We start from the raw sequence: 22885 nt of genomic DNA on the forward strand, positions 1-22885 counted from the left end.
AGGAAAACATAACTGGGATTCGATAACCTGAATTATCTGGATAGGGATAGGAGAAACAAACTAGATTTTTTATTTTAGAGTAATACTGTCTTCTTTTGTTGCAAAATATTTTAATTCCAAATAATAGTCAACTACTGAGATTTAAACTTCTGCTTGCACTGTTGTGTACTGAAACGGAAACTTCTGCTTTCTCCCTTTTCTTTTATGGAATTGTTAAAAATACTAAATGCTTAACTTAAGTATAAGCAGAATGTGTTATATGTCTGTTACACATAATATATATTTTATATTAAACTTCATATCTTGTATTACAGGGGTTTGGGTGTTGAGTAAAGTGTGTCTCTAACGCAAGGGGTTTTTCTTGCAGTGCCCTTGCTACCAGTTCCGAGCCAGCCGAGACCTGCTGTGGGACCCCAGAGATTCCCAGTGAGTAGCAGCTGCTCCTTCTGCTCTGATAGGGATGAGCATACATTTACTAAGAAATATTAATATAGCAAGTGCAAGAGGTTCCAGCCAAATATAATTTTAAGGATTTGCAAATATTGACAGTAATCTCTGCAATAGAAAATGTTTGTTAAAAGCTTAAGGTCAGTGGATTTTTGAGAGTAGAATTAATTTTGTTTAACTGTAAAATTGTTGAATCAGGATCATCAGTGGAATGCTATTCGTCTTAAAGAATATGAATATTGATTTTATTATTGCCTTATGGTAAGTGAGAAAGGGCCTTGCTTTATTAGATGGAGGTGTATGTGTGCATGCGCCCACAGGCATATGTATGTTTGTGCATGTGTATATGTCTGTGTGTGTGTGAGAAATTCTAGGAAATGAAAATGAGAGATCTCGTTTTTTAAAAGAACTTCTAGGGTCTTGATGAGCCACTCATTTTATAATTTAAAATGAATGTTTTCACTTGAAAATATCTAAAAGAAAGCATATATTCTCTCTCTTGCTGTCTCTGTCACACACACTCTCATTCACTTATACACACACAGAAATGCACACTTTGCTGTATTTTCAGTAATTTTTCCATTCTTCTAATGTGCTTTAGGTAGAAGAAACAAGCCCATTAACTAGATATATTTGTTTAAATATATACATTTTATTTTATGTGAATTTTTGGTTCAGTGTGTAGTTTGTTCATGGTTTTACTAGAGAGTACATTTTTTTTTTAAAAAACAGTTTGGGGAAAAAAATGTACTGACCATAACATTTTAATGTCATTTATATGTAAAACAGAGGTAGCCTTATTTAGGTTAAACAGTCTGATTTTCAGGAAATACCTAAATGGCCTATTGAACTGTTTATCTTTGGTACTTCAGTAGATAACATTTATATATGGCATTTGGCAAGAAGGCTTAAATGAAGGATGTGAATGTATAATCAGGTGATTATTCAAAAATAACATTATTGGATTTAAGGTTCAGAGTATTTTATAGACATTTCTTTGTAGTTATGAATTACGACACAGTTTCTAAAGCTGGTTCTTCGTGATTTCTTTATAGTTAGCTAATGTGTTTCCATAAATTATTTACCAAGTTCTAAAAATTAGTTGTTTTTAAACGTTAGGTGATTTTTATTGGGTATCTCTTTGAAGCAGTTGTCTAAAAAGCCAAGTTTTAGTAGTTCCGTTGCCCAAGGCTGACATGTGTGATTTCAGTCATTGAATATATTTCCTCTGTGGAGTAGTTTGTCTGCTAGTTATTGTACAGCACTGACATGTTAAGTACTTTTTGCTTTTTCAGGACTATGATTATATCTGTGTTAAAATCATTTTTGGATGTGTTTTCATGTTTTGTACTACAAGGGTAAAATTTGATGTGAATAGCATTTGCAGTTAAGATATAAACCTAAAGCAATGTAATTTATATTTTTGTAAAAATGTTTACTAATATAAACTTAGAATAGTCAATTGCAATTTTTATTTCATTTTTCAGTTGTGCAAATATAATTGTATCTGATGTTAGGAATAAAACCTTAGAATACTTTGCCGCTATTAGAAGAGGATAATAAAAGAACATTTTTGTGAGAAATTGAACTTGCTCTTCAGTTATATAGTACTCTAAGCTTGGTAAATATGTTTCAAGGCAGTTTTGAACAGTTTCTGTGAGGTGCAATGTTCTGTTTTTGTTTTTGAGATGGGAAGTATGTGTGGGTGATCAGAAATGGTTGGGCTAGAAATGAGCCGTGTATGTGAATGTAGCTTAGTAAGTGTTCTCTTCAGTCCAGGTCTTTACCACAATTTAGCGTGTCTCTTCGTTTAAGTCCCCAGTGCTGACATCACAGTGAACTTGGGGCATAGCGCGTGCAGTGCACTACTTATTTCTGTCATCATTTTTCCCTGAGAGAAAATCATGAAATGTGTGTTTTTAAAAATACAGTAGCGGTATTATGTTTTTAAAAAGCCCACCAGAGTCTTGTTGGGGAGAAGGATAAACTGTAGGCTCTCTCTGGTTGTTTTAGTTGTAAGCCAGATCTTTGTTGAGTATTTTTTCTTTTTTCTACTGCTAGATTAAACTTCTTTCCTGTGAATGTAAATGTAATTTTGTGAAAATTTAATGAGGATCTACTTTATGCCAAGTGCTGTACATAGTGCTGTCTCTAAGCTATAAAATGAATCAAGCATCATTAAATGAAACCTAACTTATGTCCTTAAGCTTATTTTCATTTGAGTAAAATTTAAAAATAGTGAAGACAGCATTGTTGTGGCTTAGCAAAGCCCACTGGAGATTTCTTATTGACGGCTGGATGTCCTGCAGGCTCTGTCTTGGTTCTTATGGATGGCTGTATGCCCCTCAGTTTCTGTCCTGGTGGTTTTCTGTATTTGGGGTTCAATCAGTATTTGTCAAACTGAATTTTGCTTTAAAAACTGACGACACACACACACACAAAGTGATGGAACATTCAACTTCAGATTTATCAGGTGGTCTGTTTGAGTCAGTGTGCTTCTTGGTACGCAAAAATAGATTTGAATTCAGAAATCTGTGTGCCGGTTGTTATGAAATTTGCAATTGAGCAAATCAAGATTCATTGTAATCTTTCCTTTCCCCAGCTTAAGTACCTTTAAAGGAATTCTCATTGCTCCTAGGATAGGTAACATTCTATCCAAAGCTGTGCTCGTAGTGCATATGTAGCTTCCTCACATCAGTCGGAGTTGTGTGTTTACTCCTGTTTGTGTGATATCTGGTGAATGTCTGTGGCTAAATGCCCATGCAGAGTCCCAGTCATCCTGTGCTCTGGTGGACTTAGCCACAGGCCCTGTGCGGAGGGGCGGGAGGGAGCTCATAGTTGTCAAATAAACATACCCAAAACTTAATCTAGAGTGATCTTACTGCTTATTAGGAGCCCTGCATAGAATGAGTAATGTAAAGGGGGGTGTGCAGTTTAATTTTTATATTTTTTACTTTTTGTTGTTTTCAAGACCACATATGTGAATTTGCATAGTAGAATTATATCACATGCATTTAACTACACGAGAATGCAGCTTTGTACCCAACTAAAAGAGTAAAAAAAAAAAAAAGACAATACACAAAAGTACCACTAGATTTCCAAATTTTAAAGGATCTATGAAACATTTGGTGTTTATGCTTAGTTTAGAACTAGTATGTCCAGAAATTTTGCTGAGTGATACTTCTAGTTTTTAAATTAAAAATTACAGAAATCGAGGCACCCAAATATGAAATACTATTTTTCATAGTGTATAAAATTTTTTAAAATTATTCTTTTTCTTTTTTTTTTCTTTTTGAGACGAAGTCTCTGTCGCCCAGGCTGGAGTGCAGTGGTGTGATCTTGGCTCACTGCAAGCTCCACCGCCTCCCGCGTTGACACCATTCTCCTGCCTCTCAGCCTCCTCAGAAGCTGGGACTACAGGCGCCCGCCACCACACCCGGCTAATTTTTATTTAATTTTTTGTATTTTTAGTAGAGACGGGGTTTCACCGTGTTTGCCAGGATGGTCTCGATCTCCTGACCTCATGATCTGCCCACCTCGGCCTCCCAAAGTGCTGGGATTACAGGCGTGAGCCACTGCGCCCGGCCTTTAAAATTATTCTTAAAAATTATTCTTAAAAATCCAAATCTGAGGCCAAAATTTGATATTCTGGGCTTTACTTGTAGTTAGAGTAATATTTTTATTTCTTGTTAATTAGCATTGTTTGGAGAATTTAAGAAATGATTTTTAAAACAACTGCATGTCAAAATAGGTGTCTTAAGGATCCTTGTTTTTGATCATTTTGGAGAAAATTGCTTGAACTGTTTGTTGGTTATGTTAGCCTTTGCACTAGGATGCATGTTTTTCCTAGTCCCTCAGTGAAGGATCTGTAAAGTGCTTTGTAATTTAGGCTTCCATTTAAAAATTAGATTTATGTGCTTAATTTTAGTTACAGATATGCACGTTAGTTCTGAACTCTGAAACTATTTTTCTTCTCATTGTAAAACATATTTCCATTACATAACATATGAATACTGACATGGGCTGATGGGCAGAGGAAGTAACATGTAAAACATATTTCCATTAGATAACATATGAATACTGACATGGGCTGATGGGCAGAGGAAGTAACATGTAAAACATATTTCCATTAGATAACATATGAATACTGACATGGGCTGATGGGCAGAGGAAGTAACATGTAAAACATATTTCCATTACATAACATATGAATACTTACATGGGCTGATGGGCAGAGGAAGTAACATGTAAAACATATTTCCATTAGATAACATATGAATACTGACATGGGCTGATGGGCAGAGGAAGTAACATACCCTCAGAGCTTGGCGTGTCCTGTGTGACTGATGACCCTGTTTCATTTGGGCACTTGGCTCTGTCCAGTCTTCTGGTCTGGCCTCTTACCATCCACTAGTCCATTTAATGAACACATTTTTGTTCATGTCAGGGCTGTCGAATGCTATTTCACAAAACACTGTGTTGTGTTTTTTTTTTTTTTTGTCTTTTAAATAAGGAAGTAGTGGGGAGAAACGCTAGTTACCTTTCTGGAAGTAAGTTTCTACACTTTAAATTCTGTTTTCCATTTCACATGTTCTTTGTTTTACAATTAAATTAATCTAATTGGTTTCTCTTTCTGCAAAGGCTATACCTGGTGTTTTTGTCACCAATACAGAACTGTAAGTCCTTATCTTACCCGTAAAGTGTATTTTCTAGTCATGTATTTGTCCTCAGAGAGGTTTTTGTTTTTAAAGTTTGCCCACTTAAAAAAGTAACTTAAAATGTCAGTTGTCGGAATATTTTAAAGTGTTGTTTTGAGATTTTTGTGAATTGTTTGTTTTTCTGTGCAGTTGCTGTTTTTAAGCGTATGAAAAAGTCCTGAGCTAAATTTTAAGCTTATGAAAAAATCATTTTAAAGATTCTTGACCTAGAATGTTTTAAAACCTATTTTAAAATAAGTTTAAAAATTTTAAAAACTATTCAGTCCTTTGATTTTACATTGGTGTGTTGGGCAAATGGTGGTATTTCAGTTGGCTGTTAAATACCAGGTAGTTTGGCTGCTGAATAATTTCTTAGTGCCTTTTTTTAAAATTTAAAATAAACTATACTTTTAAGGTTAAATGCATCTTCTTAACAATCGTATTATTACTTACTTAGACCTAGCAAATGAGGTTCTCATTTGTGTTGACTCTAGTTACAGTGCATCACAGGTCTTATAGTTTGGGCTGCATTTGGGCACATGGTATCAGGTGGCAGTGAATGATGTTTCCTGGATGTGTTTTATAGGCCATTTCATGCAAATCATGTTTGATGAGACTGCTGCATCAAATCACATTTCTTTCTGATTACAGCCCTTGCAGATGAGAATCCAGACTTTATTCCATCCAGGAAAGAAAGTCTTGCTTTTGAACACCTACTGTTTTTACATGCCTGCAGTGCCTTATAGTTACCAGCACTTAAGCTATGGAAGGAATCATGGGCATTTTCTCTGATCAGACCTATAAGTAGTAGCAGGCGCATATAGTAGGAGATCCTTCCAGCTGTCAAACATTGTCAGGCTTGCAAGGAGAGAATGCAGTTTAAAATGCAGGTGACATAATACCCAACATCCTCCACTTGCTAGTGAGTTTCTGATTAATCGTGATTACCATACATTATCATACCATCAAATTTAATCATATCAATGAATTCCCATCTGCAGCAGTAACAGGAGCAGCTAAACACTATGGTAACAGCTATTAAAGAAGGTGGTTTATCAAATTCAGTAACCCTTTAACTTGCTGCTTGGTCAGCATGCAGTGCATGTGTTGGGTAGACAGAGGGCTGGGTTAAAGTCCATGCTACTCACTCAAAGGCCAGGGAGTACTCCTTGAAATTACATAGAATTGGTTTCTTGTTTCTTCTGTTGGAGCCATTGAGCTCCTTTGTAAAAACTGCTTTCTAAAATTTGTGATAAACTACAGTTGTCCCTTGTACAACATGTGTATGTGCGGGGGCCTGGAAGCAATCTCCTATGCATACCAGCAGAGGGCTGTTTTTTGTTTGTTGGCTAAGTCAATCTGTTAACATCGACTGGGACACCTTTTAAATTCTCTTCAGATGTAGAGTGCCATATATAGAGACTTAACCTCAGTGCAGTTCGCCTATCTGCAACTTAATAATTTAGCCTATGAAATGTTGGACACAAAGTTGAAAGTCTTGGAGCTCCTCTCTGCCAAGGAAATCTTAGTTATCTGTTTTTAGTGACGTGTCCTAGAAAGCACACCGCTTTTTTTGTTTTAATATTTAACTTCCCGGGAGTCGTTGAAGACCTGTGGTTCTGTTTAGGTGCATTTTTAAGGCATACTTGGAAAGAAGTCCTGTTTTATTATAAAGCAGCACTTTGGGAGGCTGAGGTGGGTGGATCACTTGAAGTCAGGAGTTCGAGACCAGCCTGGGCAACATGGTGAAACCCCCGTCTCTACTAAAAATACAAAATTAGCTGGGCATGGTGGTGGGTGCCTGTAGTCACAGCTATTTGGGAGGCTGAGGCAGGAGAATTGCTTGAACCCAGGAGGTGGAGGTTGCAGTGAGCTGAGATCGTGCCACTGCTCTCCAGCTTGGGCGACAGAGTGAGACTCCATGTCAAGTAAGAACGAAACAAAACCAAACCAAAAAGCAGTTCTTCCAAAAGATGATAATTTTTTACTTTAAAAATTGAGTCCTCTGGGTGTACAGGTGTGTGAGTTTTGCTTAGGGCCTACCGTTATATAATCACCCAGGGACTCTCCTGCCTCTTGTGGTTAGCCCCTCTGCCGACTGGCCCTTGGCAACCACTGAAAGTGTTTGTTCCTATAATTGTGTTACGTAAATGGAATCATAGAGCTTGTTTCATTTGGAGCCTGCCTGCTTTCCTGTAGCATAACACATTTGAGATTCATCCATTTGCTGCACCAGTCAGTAGTTTGTCTTTTCTATTGCTGAGTAGTATTCCAGTATATGGATATAGCACAGTTTGTTTACCCAGTCACCTGATAGGCATTTGAGTTATTTCTAGTCTTTGTTGTGATTAGAGTTGCCGTAAACATTTGTTTATGGCAGGGTTTTTTTGGGGTGTGTGTGTGTGTGTGTGTGTGTGTGTGTACAGAGTTTTTTTTTTTTTTGGAACATAAGTTGTCAGTAAATGCCTAGGAGTGGATTGTGGATGATATAGTCAGTGTATTCACAGATGAGACTTTAAGACAGACTGTATGCTTTTCAGTTGACATAGCTGATACTACTGCTTTCCTTTTTTAGTTGGTTCATTTTTTTTCTGTTTTTTTGAATGAGGAAATACAGTCTTTATAGAGCATATATGGTTGAAAATCAGTAGTGAATAAAAAAAATTGAGTGATCACTATATTCCACAGTTTGTGTTCAGTAGCTTGTGGAGCAAAAGTAAAAAATTATTATTTTTTTGTTTTCGAGATTGACAAGCTGACTTTGGGAAAGATCAAATTGCCTAAGTTCACACAACTGGACACGGGAGATAGGACTAGAGGCCAGTTCTCTTAGTTTTTATGCTGTGCTTTCTCCTTCAATATGAAATTGAATTTCTGTAAACTGAGAAAATATCATAGAATCCAGTAAGTTGAATTGTAACTACATAAAATTGTGACCCTCGTTAAGTACTGAAGTGAGGAAGTTTACTACAGCGGGGCCAGTCATTGGGAGGAGTTGTTTCAGGAGGGGCGTGGGAGGGGTGAGGGTGCAGAAATAAAGAGTTTTTCATTTCAGGAAATAATGTAAGTAGTCTTCAGGAGGTTCATCAAAACACCATTTTGCACCAAAAAGTTTTGTAGTTTGTAGTGGGTGCTCTTGTTTCACTGCTTGAACCATTAATATTATCCTAATGTATTTAAATTCATGTGGTGTTTTTTGAAACCTAGTACTTGGCACAAGGTATGTCTTTCTTCAGAATGTTTAGAATGCATCTATAAATGTAAAAATACCCTCTAGGAAGATGAATATAGGCATTTAAACAAGGCATAACCTGAAAGAAAAAAAAACCATGGAGAATACTGAAATAAGAGGATTAACATATTGTGGTAGAGGGCTGTAATTTTAATTATGTCAGGGCTCACTAGTGGCCTTTATTCTTTGCATTCAACCCGTTTAATCGGAATTAACTGAGAGGTGTTCCTAAGTGTCAATTGGTTTCTTATATAGTTCTTTGTATTTTAAGTGAGATTAATAAAGGAAAACATGTTGTAGAGATTGGTTATAATTTATTGAAAGATTCATGAAGTTTCAATGACATTTTTAAGGTATTTAATTAGTCTTATTAAAATATACGGACTGACCCTTTTAGGGAAGCTGATAAGTCACATAATAGCTGTTAGTGCCTTTTTATTCTTGGCTTTATACGATTAACTTTGTGCTAAGCAATTTATGCAAAATTTTTCATCTTTTTTTTTTTTTGTAACCAGAGGTATCTGTTCTTCTTGAATAGGATTAATATAGATAAAAATCATGTAATTAACAAGAGATGCAGAAAAGTGAAAGTATAATTTGTATGAGAATTATATGAGAGAGAATAATAATTTCTTACCTTGGATTTTTAAAGGGATATAAAGAAAAGCAAAATTGAGCAATTATTTGAGAGGATTAAAGTAGCCTTTTCTCTCAAAAGGTAGAATTAACATCAGTACTGAAAGTTCTGTTAAGTGAGGTATTCACAGCTCATGACAGTTTTAAGATAATTTTGTATTTGGTAGAGGGAATTGGTCATGTAGTACCCTTATTCCTGTGAAATGATAGAAGTTAATAAAGGAATGACCACATCAACAGAACCTCTTATGAATGTCAGATTTTGGAACCATGATTTATATGGCATTGCTTGGAGATAAATTTGTTTTAGCAGAATCAGTGTAGTATGATGGATAAAGCACTTAGTAAACCAAGAGTGTGAAAATGTGGGTTCTTGTCATCTTAGTTGTCATTCATTGGTGATGTAAACTTAGTTAATTCACTTTTAACTCTGTAAACCTGAGTTTCTTTATCTCATCGAGGAAAAGTGACTTGTCTGCCAGGTTCTTGGAGCAGTATTTATATCAGCTACAATATAATAAACTGGCTATAATATTTGACTGAGTCAGGATGTGAATGAGGCTGCATTTGACAGAAAACTTAGTTAACAGTGACTGTTTTATTTTTTGCATAAAAATGAAAAAGCTTTTATTTTTTATGTATAGCAGCTCTATCAGGGACTCGTGTTTTTTTCCATCTACCCATCACCTAATGCATTTGTCTGTATTCCAGGCCAAAAGAAGGGGAGGGCAAGGGCAGAAGGTACAGGCCAGCTGAGGTGTCCCCTAGGGAGCTCCCCGCCACCCATCCTCCAGCTGACAACTGCTCCTGTTGGCCAGAGTCTAGCCAAATGTCACCCTCCTTATAAGTTGGAATATGTAGTTTTTATCTGGGCAGTGTTGTCCTGAATAAAATTAGGGCTCTATTATAAGGAATAAGTGATAATTTGTGCTAGGTAAGCAAGTTAAGCAGTCTTTTCCATGTGGCTGACATGTTCGTCGGAATTTAAGTTGTGTAATTAGAGGAAAAGAGAAAAGTGCCACTTGTGTTCAAAACAAACAGAAAACAGGAAAAGTGACACTGTGCGTTTCAGGACACCTGCTATTTGTCAAACTTCTGATTCAGAAAAGCAATAGTGTTAACAGTCAGTGAGCAGCTTTTGGAATCTTAAAGCTTAAAAGTTAAACAATTTATTTGAATATTTAAACTCTCAAGTTCTATGAGAGCAGTGGCAAGCCACAGATCTGCCCGGGTGAGCTCTCCCTTGTGTCCAGTAGCATCTGACATTGCCAGAAAGGTAACCGTCCACCCCTGCTTTTTTTTCTGAGACAGCATTTATTCTGTAGCTCAGGCCGGAATGCAGTGGTGTGATCGCACCTCACTGCAGCCTCAGCTTCCCGGGCTCAGGGGATCCTCTCACCACAGCCTCAAGTAGCTGGGACTACAGGTGTCTCCCACCATGCCTGGCTAATTTGTTTTTGTACTTTTTGTAGAGATTGGGTGTCACCATGTTGCCTGGGCTAGTCTCGAGCTCCTGGGCTCAAGCATTGGCCCACCTTAGGGTCCCAAAGTGCTAGGATTATAGGCGTGAGGCACTGTCCCCAGCTGAGGCAACCCTTTTCACTCTGGTTTATTTCATGGATCAGTCATTGAATGTTTTTTTCTGAGAGGTGTCTTGCATTATCTGCCCTCTTTTCTTATCCTGCTGCCACTTGACTGATATGCGGGCATTTGTCATCTTGGAAAATGGGCCGTCATGACTTCCTCCTGATTGGACTGGATTTATCTACCATTCAGGTGCTCTCTTCCCCTGGGCCAGCCTCCCCACCTATAAAGGTCAGTGTGTACTTCAGGTTCTTTGGATCCTGTGCACTTGGTGACATAATGTTACTCCCTCCTCACTGCCCTTCACCCAGCTGCTTCAGGAGTCAGCACCCTGCCTGTAGCATGTACAGACTCCAGGCTACACTTGCAAATCCTTCTTTTCCCGTTATTGCTCTATTTAACTAACTTCCAAGGTCGGAAATTGCCTTGTTTACTCACCCTGAGTAAATGGTTTCTTTCTACATCTTAGATAGCGTCTTTGGTCTTACCTCTTTAATGCAGGTCTTGTAGATTGGTCACATGAGTAGTGATAATTTCTTTTACTTATTAAAGCCTGCCATGGAATTTCCATGGCTATCTGACTTTTGACTTGATGTAGTACTTACTGGTTTTCTTGCCTCTGAAACACACATAGACTTGCACAATTACACTTACATATGTGATGATAAAACATATGATTAGGGACTGATTAGGGAATGTGAGAAAAATCCCTCCCCATTTGCTGTTCATGCCAAGGAATCCCCAGTGTGCCTCTGCAGGTAGGCAGCCTGGGTTTGAATTCAAGTTCTGCCACTTTCTAACCTTGTACTAAGTGGAGGTTATTTAAATGGTCAGAAGATTTCTGTGAGCAGAATACCTACCTTGTAGGGTTGTGATAAGGATTAAATGAGACAGCATGTGTATTAGTCTGTTTTCATACTGCTATAAAGAACTACCCAAGACTGGGTAATTTATAAAGAAAAAAGGTGTAATTGACTCACAGTTCCGCATGGCTGGAGAGGCCTCAGGAAGCTTACAATCATGACAGGAGGGCGAAGGGGAAGCAGGCACCTTCTTCACATGGTGGCAGGAGAGAGAGCAAAGTGGGGAAGTGCCACTTTTAAACCATCAGATCTTGTGAAAACTCATACACCATCATGAGAACAGCGTGGGGGAAACTGCCCCCGTGATCTAGTCACCACCCACCAGGTCCCTCCCTCCACCCGTGGGGTTTACGGTTGGAGATGAGCTGTGGGTGGGGATGCAGAGCCAAACCCCATTAGCATGGAACTGCTGGCCTCCTGCCGGTGACTATCACTCTTCTCCCAGCTGCAGGGGGAAGAAGCCAGTCAGCATGGTCCTCTCATTCGTTTTATCTAACAATATTACATAGAATACGAGTTAAAATGATTTCTTTTTTTTTTTTTTGAGACGGAGTCTCGCTCTATCGCCCAGGCTGGAGTGCAGTGGCCGGATCTCAGCTCACTGCAAGCTCCGCCTCCCAGGTTTACGCCATTCTCCTGCCTCAGCCTCCCGAGTAGCTGGGACTACAGGCGCCCGCCACCTCGCCCGGCTAGTTTTTTGTATTTTTTAGTAGAGACGGGGTTTCACCGTGTTAGCCAGGATGGTCTCGATCTCCTGACCTCGTGATCCGCCCATCTCGGCCTCCCAAAGTGCTGGGATTACAGGCTTGAGCCACCGTGCCCGGCCTAAAATGATTTCTTATCGGCCAGATGTAGTGACTCACGCCTGTAAACCCAGTGCTTTAGGAGGCCAAGGCGGGAAGATCCCTCGAGGCCAGGAGTTTCAGACTAGCCTGGGTAACACAGTGAGACCCCATCTCTACAAAAAATTTAAAAATCAGCCAGATGTGGTGGCTCATGCCTGTAGTCCTGGGCTCTCTGGAGGCTGAGGCAAGAGGATCACTTGAGCCCAGGAGTTTGAGGATGCAGTGAGCTATGATCGTGCCGCTACACTCCAGTCTGGGTGGCGGAGCAAGACCCTGTCTCTTAAAAAAAAAAAAAAAATTCTGTCATACATGTAAGAACTCAGTTCTGTTAATCTTTCTGTCTCTAAACCAGTGATCACCCCAGATCTTGGCTTCTCTTTGGTCCTAGTGCGTGTATGTGTTTCACATCTGCTCAGCTCAAAAGCCTCAGGCAGTTCATTGCCCAAGGTCTAGGTCAGTACATCCTAACCTTTGTTCCTTCCTTCCTTCCTTCAGCCATTCAGCACCTCTCCCCGTGTTTTGTGGGCAGCTGGTTTTACAGCATGGTGCAGTACTTCCAGGTTGAGAATGTGAGGCTCGGGGAATACCTTGCTATTACAAACAGGCATTTCATTCATCCATTAAATATTTATAACCGCCTGTGTGCCAGGCACTGGGCCAAGCATGGAAACACATTGATGTATAAGGCAGGCCTGGTCTCAGCTCTCGCACCCGACAGTTGAAGGGCAGAGAGAAGTGGGAGTGGTTTGGAGAGATTCAAGAGACAAAGTTTCTAGGACTTGCTGGTACTTTATGAGGGATTTCTGATTTGAACTCAGAAATAAGAATGCAAACAGGGAATCTGTACTGATTTGGTTTTTAACCTGTTTGGAAACATGGAAATATTACAGAAGACATGGACATATTTCAGAAGCTGTATATCATATTTACAGTCTGTCTACAAAAACTGCTGCTGTCTACAAAAACGTGTAAAAATGATAACGACATGTATGATGAACTTTTGTTATTTGCTAGATACTGTCCTAAGGACTTTCCTGCCCCTGTGAGGTGGGTACTATTGTTATCGCTGTTTCGTAGGTGAGCAAACTGAGGCCCAGACAGATTCAGTCATGAGCTCAAGGCCGTAGCTGGTAAGTGGCTGGGATGGAGACAGGGCTGGGAGAGCTGTCAGGTTAGATGATGAGTGCTGCTTCTCCACCCGGGCACCTGCAGGATCGCTGGAAGTTAGAATAAAGTTCTGCTTGAACATTAGTGATGGATTTTAAAGGCTTTTGTTTTCCACTGAGTGTGGAAAAACTATCATGAGAGAGAGAGAATTTTGAGGGCTTTGTTATGTATCAGTAACATTTAAGTGCCAGTGACTGTGCATTTAGACAGCATGTAAATAGTCAGTTAAAGGAAAGAGAGTTCTGGGAAGAGATGAAAATCACAACGTTAAAGTTCCAGGGAAATCTTCCAGGGAATCTGATAGTGCTTAGAGACCTAAGAAGTAAAGTACCTAGTTCTCAGGTGGCTTGGAATTTTTATGGAAACCTAGGTTTGTGGACTAAACTCTTTGAGTTTATTCTTCTAATTCAGTAACTCTTTTCTTTTGGAAAAAGGATGAAAGGGCTAAAGACAGAGTCCTTTTCCCTGATCACAACCTGTGGCAAAGTAAAAAAGCGAACCTTGGTTGACTCTGCTCAGGGTGGAGTGGAGGCCAGTCTACTCTCCCAGTTACGTTTTGCCTTATCTATAATGAGAAAAATCTGTCTTTTTGAGGACTTGAAATTAACTGCCTGATGGAGGGTGGGAAAAAGGGTTTATAAAGAGCTCTGCTGAAGCAGCTGCATGGCTGGTGCTGTGGTGCCCGCCTTATCCAAGGGGCGTGTACTGCAAGTCCCCCAGTAGAGACCATGGTTTTTCCTGTACATGCATACCTACGATGAAGTTTAATTTACAAATTAGGCACAATAAGAGATGAACAACAATAGCTAATCATACAATAAAACAGTTGCTACTCTTGCATTTTGGAGCCATTATTAAGTAATATATGAGTTACTTGAATGCAAGCTCTGCAGTACTGTGACAATCAATCTGATAACCAAGACGTTGACCAAGTCACTAATGGGCTAGCATGCAGGGTGTGTCTTCAGCATGGATCCTCTGGACAAAGGTATGATTTCATTCCCCAGGGTGGACGGAGCAGGATGGCAAGAGATTTGGTCATGCTCCTCAGAAAGGTGTACAGGGTACAGCTTATGAATTGTTTATTTCTGGAATTTTCCATTTAATATTTTCAGATTTCAATTGATGGTGTGTAACTCAACCCCAGAAAATGAAACTGTGGATAAGTGAGGACCTCTGTACTATTGAGGATGCGACTCGTGGCACTAAGATACAATCATGGAGCTTAGAAGAACTACAGAATTTTCTAAGAAATGGCATTTTCCAGTTCTAAGCCCAGTAAGGAAAGCCGTAATAAATATTAGGGATTCATCTATTAAATAATGAAGATTGAAAGATCAGGACCTCTTTCAGCTTGTTCTATTATAGGCAAAATTTAAAGAGAACTGGCACTTCCCTGGCATGAGAGCTGAGTGACAAAAGGCCAGCTACAGAAGCAGCCCTTCTTTCTGCACCTGGGGAGGAGCTCTGCCTGCTGCTGGTTGGTCCTATGGGAACAGTACACCCTGCAGCTGCACACCTGGCAACTGGCACACCGGAAAGGGGTGAAGGGGAAACTGAGCCGAGATCGGAGAGAGTGGTAGTGCATAATTACCTGTCATTCTGAGTGACTGATGCATCAAGCTTTGCTTTACTCTTTGTTAAGATTGGCAAAGTAATTGTAAATTGATAAAAAATGTTCACGCCCAGTGATGCTGATTTCCAGCTGTTAATACAATAAAAATGTGTTTAAGGCTGAAGTGGAAATAGCCCCAAAGGACTCTCCCGCTTTCTCTGAAAGTACATTTTACTGTTCCCGTTCTTTCTGGCACCTCCTGATGTCTGCTTTTTTGCCAGCTCATTAGCATAGTAGTGACTGATAGAGCTAATGAGTTACGAGCCCTGAAGTGTGCTGACTAGTTAGGGCTGACGGCCTGTCGGCACATCGGTGGCCGACTTTCACCTTCTGTTCTACTTCAGCATACTGTTCCTATCTTTTAAATGAAAAATCTGACCAAATGTCTAATAGAGTGAGAATTTATGTTTATTTTTAACAAATAGACTGTTGCTAAAAATTAGCAGCAAGTCCATTACTCATGGTAGAAAGTGATGTTTAGGTGCAGGTGGATGCAGAGAAGGATGGGAAGGAGGTGCGGTGAGGATGCCGAGGGCCTTGCAGGCAGAGGGGACAGCTGTGTGGTGGAATTGCTAGAAGGTGCTCAGAGGTGTGAAATTATCCTGGGCAGTGAGAGAAGGGCGAAAAACTGCTGATTGACACTGATGAGCCAGTTAAAATAAAATAAAAGCTTTTAGTGATTCCAATTCATGGAATTCTTCATGTTCCAGCCTTTAGGAGCCCGGCCACAGGCGTAGAGGAGTTGGAGGCTTGGGTCCATCTGGGCCCTGTGTCAGGCGTCTCCTGATACAGGGAGGTGACCAGAGAGTGAAACAGGGACAGGAGGAGGTAAAGGTTCTGTACCAAGGGTTACAAGAGAAGCCGTTTTCTGTAGTAATTTTGCATTTTGGCTGAGACAGAAATGTAAGAGTGAACATTTTTCAAGGACATACCTGTGATGGAAAGGGGAAGTACGTAATGTGTAATGTGACGAGTGTCCAGGGTCCACCTTCTGAGTTGGGAGTACACTGCCATTTTTATATCTAAGTTGGGGACAAGTTGTAAGCCAGATTTAGTAATTTTGATAAGATTTCTTACTATATGGGTTGAAACTCCCTCCACTGTGTTTTTGTTATGTCATGAATAAAATGAACCCTTGCAGGAGCTTTAACTTGGTTTTCTTGAATATTGAAATCCCTGATGTGGTTGAGTGAACTTACAGAAAAATAAAAATTCTAAAATAGTGTTGTAACCTTGGACCAGTGATTTAATGTCATAAGTTTTAGTTTCCTCGCTGTGTGTTGATGAGTTCATGGGGCCCTGGTATCGACATGGTGACAGCGTCATACCCAGGAATTCCTGCACTCTGCCAGTGGACTGGGGGCCTGATTCCCTTCGGTCCTCATTCTAAAGTGGCTGCTTATAAAATGTTGGTTCTTGACTGGCCCATGTTGAATTCGCCGTGGTTGTTTAAGTTCTGCAAGAATCCCTGCAGTTGTCAGTCACTGTGTGGTAGGGAGTGTGTAGGAGCGTTTGCTCAGCTATAAAAGGCTGTGAGTCCTGGCAAGTAGAAAGAATGGCCATTCGCATTGCTAGTACCTTCCTGTTTTGTCACCTAGAACCTGAGCCTTGATTTAGAACCCACTTCCCCAACTCTAACCCGTGCTGAGACTTTGTTCTTAGGTCTCCTAATCTGGCTCCCACTAGGCATCAAGACCTACCAGAAAAGTAAGAAAATGAACATTTAATTCCGTCAGTCTCTTTGTGAGCACCTCCCAGGTTCCAGACTTGGCAGACAGAGGCCCACACCTCATCCCGGCTGTTACTCGGGGCTCCTTCTCCCTGACCCACTCTTGCTGTCACCTGACGCCCAGTGTGTGCCTGGCTGCACTAATGCCAGCCAGATTTACCAGTTTGTCTTTTAACTGGTCTGTAATTTCAAGAACATCAACAGACCCACTGTTGGTGAGTTGGCTTGGACCTTGAAGTTGCTCTAGTCCAGTTCGCTTTGAGATCGTGCCCAGCAGGCGGTGCTCCTCCTCCTGAGTGAGTGCTTCTGTGGGTTGAGGATGTGTTTATTGCTGGGAGAGTGTTAGAAACCTCCTCCCTCTGTTGAATCGAAATCAGCCCCATCCAAACTCTTATGTAGGTGGTTGGGCAAACCAACATCAAACCTACTTGTGGTTGATCTTGACTCAGTTACATGAAGAGAGCTATCATAACCACACTTAACGTTGGAAATGGTTTTTCATAGTTTCCAGAGGTGTTACTAATTTCGTATTTGTAAGCTAAAATGTCATAAAATACCCGTTTTTCATTTGAAGAGTTTACATTTGAGTGATTTTTACTTTTCACAACTATTAGCTTGTTTCAGGCTGTGATATTGTCTCTTTGTGGTGTCTCAGTGACATCATTTTCATCCATATGTTTTACATTTCTCAATGCAAATTCTTTTAATGAATCTTGCTGGTTCCTTTTGTATTTATCTGTTTGAAACCCCTCCCGTGTGCCTCCTCCCCCGAAATAAGTGTAGTCAAGTGTGCATTGAAACAGCTTAAGGAAACAGGCTGAGTAATTGGAAAAGGATTTTTATTCAGGACCACCATTGCCAATTTGCGTGGGTTGGAAACAATGTGATCAGTCAACCTCTCTGCATGGAGAGGCAGGCAGTTGTTTGTTTTATTCCATGTCATTCTGAGAAGCATCATTTAAACGTTTTTTTGAAATAATGCAGAACCTTGATTGCTAATTTATTGTCCTTCAGAAAGTTTGGAAGATTATTTTAAGACACGTTTTGAAATGCTTGCACAGCTACTCCGCACTTACAGTGAGTTACATCAGGATGAGGCCGCTGTAAGTTGCAAACATCGTAAGTTGGACCATTGTAAGTCAGGAACTGTCTGTGTATGTCAGAATCATGTTGATACACAAAAGTGGAGATGGAATACTAATGCTATACTTTATAAATAGAACATTTAAGTTACCTGGAGGAATACAATATTATTTTGGAGGAGATACATTCATGCTCACACCATGTGTTTCATTGACTTCAAACAAAAGATGAAAATATTTTAAAACGAGGAAAAAGCTTTGGCAGTGGGAGAAAGCAGGCAAGCTCATTGAAATTCCTCATGCAGATTTAGTGAGTAACAGTATGTAATGGCCTGTGCTATTAGAAGTATTTTTCTAGCATATTATTAGCAAAGTAAAGATATTAAATATTCAAGAATATTGGCCAGGTGTTGTGGCTCATGCCTGTAATCCAAGTACTTTAGGAGGCTGAGGTGGAAGAATTGTTTGAGCCCAGGCGTTCGAGACTAACCTGGGCAATGTAGCAAGACCCTGCCTCTACAGAAAAACTAGCTGGATGTGGTGGCATGCTCTGTAAGTCCTGGCTACTCGGGAGGCTGAGGTGGAAGGATCCCTTGAGCCCAGGAGTTTGAGGCTACAGTGAGCTGATTGCACCACTGCACTCCGGCCTGGGTAACAGTGAGACTCTGTTTCTCTTGCTCTCTTTCTCTTTCTCTCTCTCTCTCTCAGAAAAAGAGATCCATATCAAAGTATCTTATCAGTGACTTTTCAAATTATCATTATGATAAAGTATACACATTTATTAGGGGTAAAAGACCGTGTATATGATATGTATTCTCACTTACAAATATATTCCTCAGTTACTGACATTTATTGGGTTGTGTCTTAATTGATGTCTTTATCTAGAGAAGTGACACTCCCTAATGTCAGGCAATAGTATAGTATGGATTTCCTTGTTTCACCTAAAGTAATAAAAGCTATGAGAGTTTCAGCTTTGGACTTCCTGTTGTACCTGTTTCAATAAGTGCCTAAAGTTTATGTTTTTATAAAGATATAATATTTGTGTGTTAAACATTTCTTTATTATTTTGTAGCCAACAATCTTAGGAGTTTATGGTGTTTATATTAGTGTTCGTTTTGTCTGTTCTCCCAATGCCATGGGTAGAACAGACTTTTGCAGGGAGAAGGAAGGGAAATGCAGTGTGGAAGAGCATTTTCTTTCTTTTTTTTTGAGACGGAGCCTGGCTGTGTCGCCCAGGCTGGAGTGCAGTGGCCGGATCTCAGCTCACTGCAAGCTCCGCCTCCCGGGTTCACGCCATTCTCCTGCCTCAGCCTCCCAAGTAGCTGGGACTACAGGCGCCTGCCACCTCGCCCAGCTAGTTTTTAAAAATTTTTTTTTAGTAGAGACTGAGTTTCACCGTGTTAGCCAGAATGGTCTCGATCTCCTGACCTCATGATCCGCCCGTCTCAGCCTCCCAAAGTGCTGGGATTACAGGCTTGAGGCACCGCGCCCGGCCGAAAGAGCATTTTCAGTGCTAGAAAATGTTGCGTTTCGAGGGAACAGCGAATTAGTAATAAAATGACAGGCCAAGGCATTGAGATTATAAGTTTGTGAGAAGAGTAATACTTAAAAGTTGTGAAATAATTGACTCAGTTTCAAAGAACAAGGTGCTATTAAATGAAAATTATTTTGATGATAGTTAATAGTTAATTCTTTTTGGAGCAGTGAAAAAGTGGCGAACATTTCTTTATCTTTATGCTGCTGCCTAGGTCAATACAGTGGTTTAAAAAAATCTCCCTGAGTACCTGAAAGGCCAACTGAAAAATGAAGTAATTTTAATTTGTCTCTAAAGAGTTTTAGTAACATGTAGTTTTTGAAAAAAGTTAATCTGTGAGAATTTGCTTGAATTTTTTTATCCAAAGGACTCTGTGTACTGTTTTGTTTGTAATAATTTAGTTTCTTAAACATTTCACATTTTTCTGTTAAGTCAGGAATTGCTGATTGAATTTTTCTTTTAAAGTGAAGCAGTTTCATAGCTGCAGCCCACAGTCGTGTTAAATAGCAAAGATTAGCATCTTTAAAAAGATAAATGTCATGACAGTGTTTTGGATTAATGGGAAAGAGGCTAATAATTGGATGGATTTCAATAAGCTTAAAAATAATATTCTTGTTTTACAATGACATTAAGACATTGACTTAATTTCTAGTTGCTGTGTTTTGATTTTTGGTCATTTAGTATGGCAGAATCACCTGCTGTTTAATACTTAGTTTTCATGTTAATACGTGCGGTCATGTGCTGTGTAAGGATGTCTTGGTGAATGGTGGACTGCGGAGACAGCGGTATTTCAGTGAGATTATAATACTGCATTTTATTGTAACCGTTTCTAGGGTTGGGTATGTTTACATCCACAGATACTTAGCATTGTGTGACAGTTGCCTGCAGTATTCAGTACAGTCATATGCTGCCCTGGTGTGTAGCCTTCAAGCTACTAGTGTGTACTATACAGGCCAGGTGTGTAGAAAGCTCTGCCATCTAGGGGGGTGTGTGTGTGTGGTTACAGTACACTCTGTGGTGTTCGCATGATGGAATCACCTAAGGATGCGTGTCAGAATGTGTCCTTGTCATTAAGGATGCATGACTCTGTGTGTGTGTGTGTGTGTATAGAAAGAGAAAGACAATGACTGTTAGGAGACACATTACTTGACATTTTCGAGGAAAACTTGGAACCAGGTCTGTATTTCTGAAAATTACATACCATTTTTCTGTCCTTCTCCCTGTTTCTCTCTTGTTGTTCTTAAGGGCCCACCAGAATTTCCACAGCATACACCTGGACCTGTTCCCAACAGTTTCAGCCAGCCCCCACGACTCCCTCTCCAGGACCAGTGGAGAGCCCCACCCCCGCCTCAGGAGCGAGACCCTTTCTTCTTAGGAGGTACAGAAAGAGTGAGTGGTGTGGAGTAACAGCAGAAGCTGTGTTGGGTGATGTGCCCAAACACATTTATTTTGTAAACTGAATTTAACTCCCAGTTGGAGATGTTGTTAGGAATGCCAGGTTTTTGTACCATAGCAGTTCTGCCTATCATTTCAGGTGCTAAAATTGGATATTGTTGGTATCCAAAATGGGAGCATCTCATATAAAGGAGGAATTTATGTATAGAAAATGACAAATGAAGCAATCTAGAAATAAGAGGCAAAATCTGGAATTGTTTCCAAATGTTCATAACCTGTCAACACTTGTGATTTTTGCCCACATTAGGATAGTGCTTCAGATTGCTTTTCTGAGCAGCACATGGTCTTTTTAACCTGAAGTTAATGATGTTGTGTTACCTTTCAGTTTCAGGTGAACCGAGATTCCCGAGCCATCTTTTTCTGGAACAGCGAAGTCCCCCTCCACCACCACCACCTCCTACCCTTCTGAACAGTAGCCATCCTGTTCCTGCTCAGAGTCCTCTACCATTCACTCAGCCAGGACCAGCATTTAATCAGCAAGGACAGCAACCAGTGTTCCCGAGAGAGCGGCCCGTACGACCAGCCCTGCAGCCTCCAGGTCCGGTGGGGATTCTGCACTTCAGCCAGCCTGGGTCGGCAAGCACACGGCCCTTCATTCCTCCTAGACAGCCGTTCCTGCCGGGCCCAGGACAGCCGTTCCTGCCCACACACGCACAGCCCAACCTGCAGGTATGCGTCCTGAGCAAACCTCCAGGGAAAAAGTGTGTGGCTTTGAGTCTTTGTGTTTCATAAAGTTAAACATTTTTATTTGAGCCTACTAATTTATGGTTATTTAAAGAATAAGGGTATTAGTCTTAAATGTACTGTTTATTAAAGACAACTTTTTTTGACACTGTTGCTTATCTCAATACAAGAAAAAAATGAGAAAATGTCATTTTTTTGGGAATTGAAAAATACTACTTATTAGGATTTTTTAAAGACTCTACTAATAAAATTAGGACATGTTTTGATAATACATTTGCTCATCTGTATAAAATTTCATGAAAGGTTTACCAGTGGAAATACTTTGTCAGATTACATTCCTGCAGTAGACAGTTTTGAAGAGTCTTTGCATGGCGGGAAGAAAATGTTGCTGTTCACTGGTTATTTGAGGGCCTTGAGTGCCCTCTGCTGACCGGCTTCTGCTTCATGGGTTGACATGTGTCTGTAAATCTTACCAGGTTTATATTTCTTCTTGTATTGTAGGGTTACTATTAAAATACGTAGCGATGGTAAACTTGAATCAACTATTTAAAAACACATGGATCTAAGCTAAAAAAGGAAAATGAGTATTATCTAGGGTGTTAAAGGAAGATAAAATGTTTTTAAGAATTTTTCTTTTTATTAAAAAAATACAGTTAATATATCCCTATTGCAGAATCTTAGAGTATATGTAAGTACAAGAAAGGAAATTAAATACTCTCGTTACCTAGAAACAATTCAGGAACATTTTTTTTTTTGTCTTTTTTAAAATGCACATCTTCTCGCCACCTGCTTTTTTCCCTCCAGTGTAATGTATCATTGGATCTTTTCATGTCAGTGAGTTGGTTTTGATGCCATCATTTAAGAGTGCTGTTCACGGCTCCCTTTCATGCTGTGTGTTTGCATGTGTGCAGACTGGTTTCCGTACTTCAGTATCATAGTGCTACAGGGAACATACTTTAGAGTTAGGAGTTTGTCTGCATACTTATTTCTTTAGGACAATTCAATCCTAGAATTACTGGATTAAATATAAAATTTAAGGTAATAGCTTCTGGCTTATTACTGCATTTAAGATAGTATTACCTTCATCAGCAAGTCTAAAATGAAGTTTTGGTACCAGTGAAAGTGCCTTTCTTGTGTTGAGGTTTTTAAGGAAATGATTGAAGTGATTATGCCCGGTATAACCATTTGTGAACTGTTATTTCTCTTTCTTTGGACATGGAAGGGGCCATTGCATCCTCCATTGCCCCCTCCACATCAGCCTCAGCCTCAGCAACCTCAGCAACAGCCCCCACCGCAGCATCAGCCTCCGCACCAG

General features: G+C 39.9%; 1 protein-coding gene across 1 annotated transcript in view; it reads left to right on the top strand.

Annotated features, from left to right (window-relative positions):
- RBM33 (RNA binding motif protein 33) overlaps window positions 1-22885 on the top strand; it is a 134447-nt gene that overhangs the window by 68499 nt on the left and 43063 nt on the right. The window contains exons 9-12 of the mRNA XM_011941593.1: window positions 368-426; window positions 20677-20809; window positions 21212-21555; window positions 22793-22885. Of these exons, the coding sequence (XP_011796983.1) occupies window positions 368-426; window positions 20677-20809; window positions 21212-21555; window positions 22793-22885 (629 nt within the window). The remainder of the gene's footprint in view (window positions 1-367; window positions 427-20676; window positions 20810-21211; window positions 21556-22792) is intronic.

This window comes from Colobus angolensis, unplaced genomic scaffold (assembly GCF_000951035.1).
Source record: "Colobus angolensis palliatus isolate OR3802 unplaced genomic scaffold, Cang.pa_1.0 Scaffold2, whole genome shotgun sequence".
Lineage (NCBI taxonomy): Eukaryota > Metazoa > Chordata > Mammalia > Primates > Cercopithecidae > Colobus > Colobus angolensis.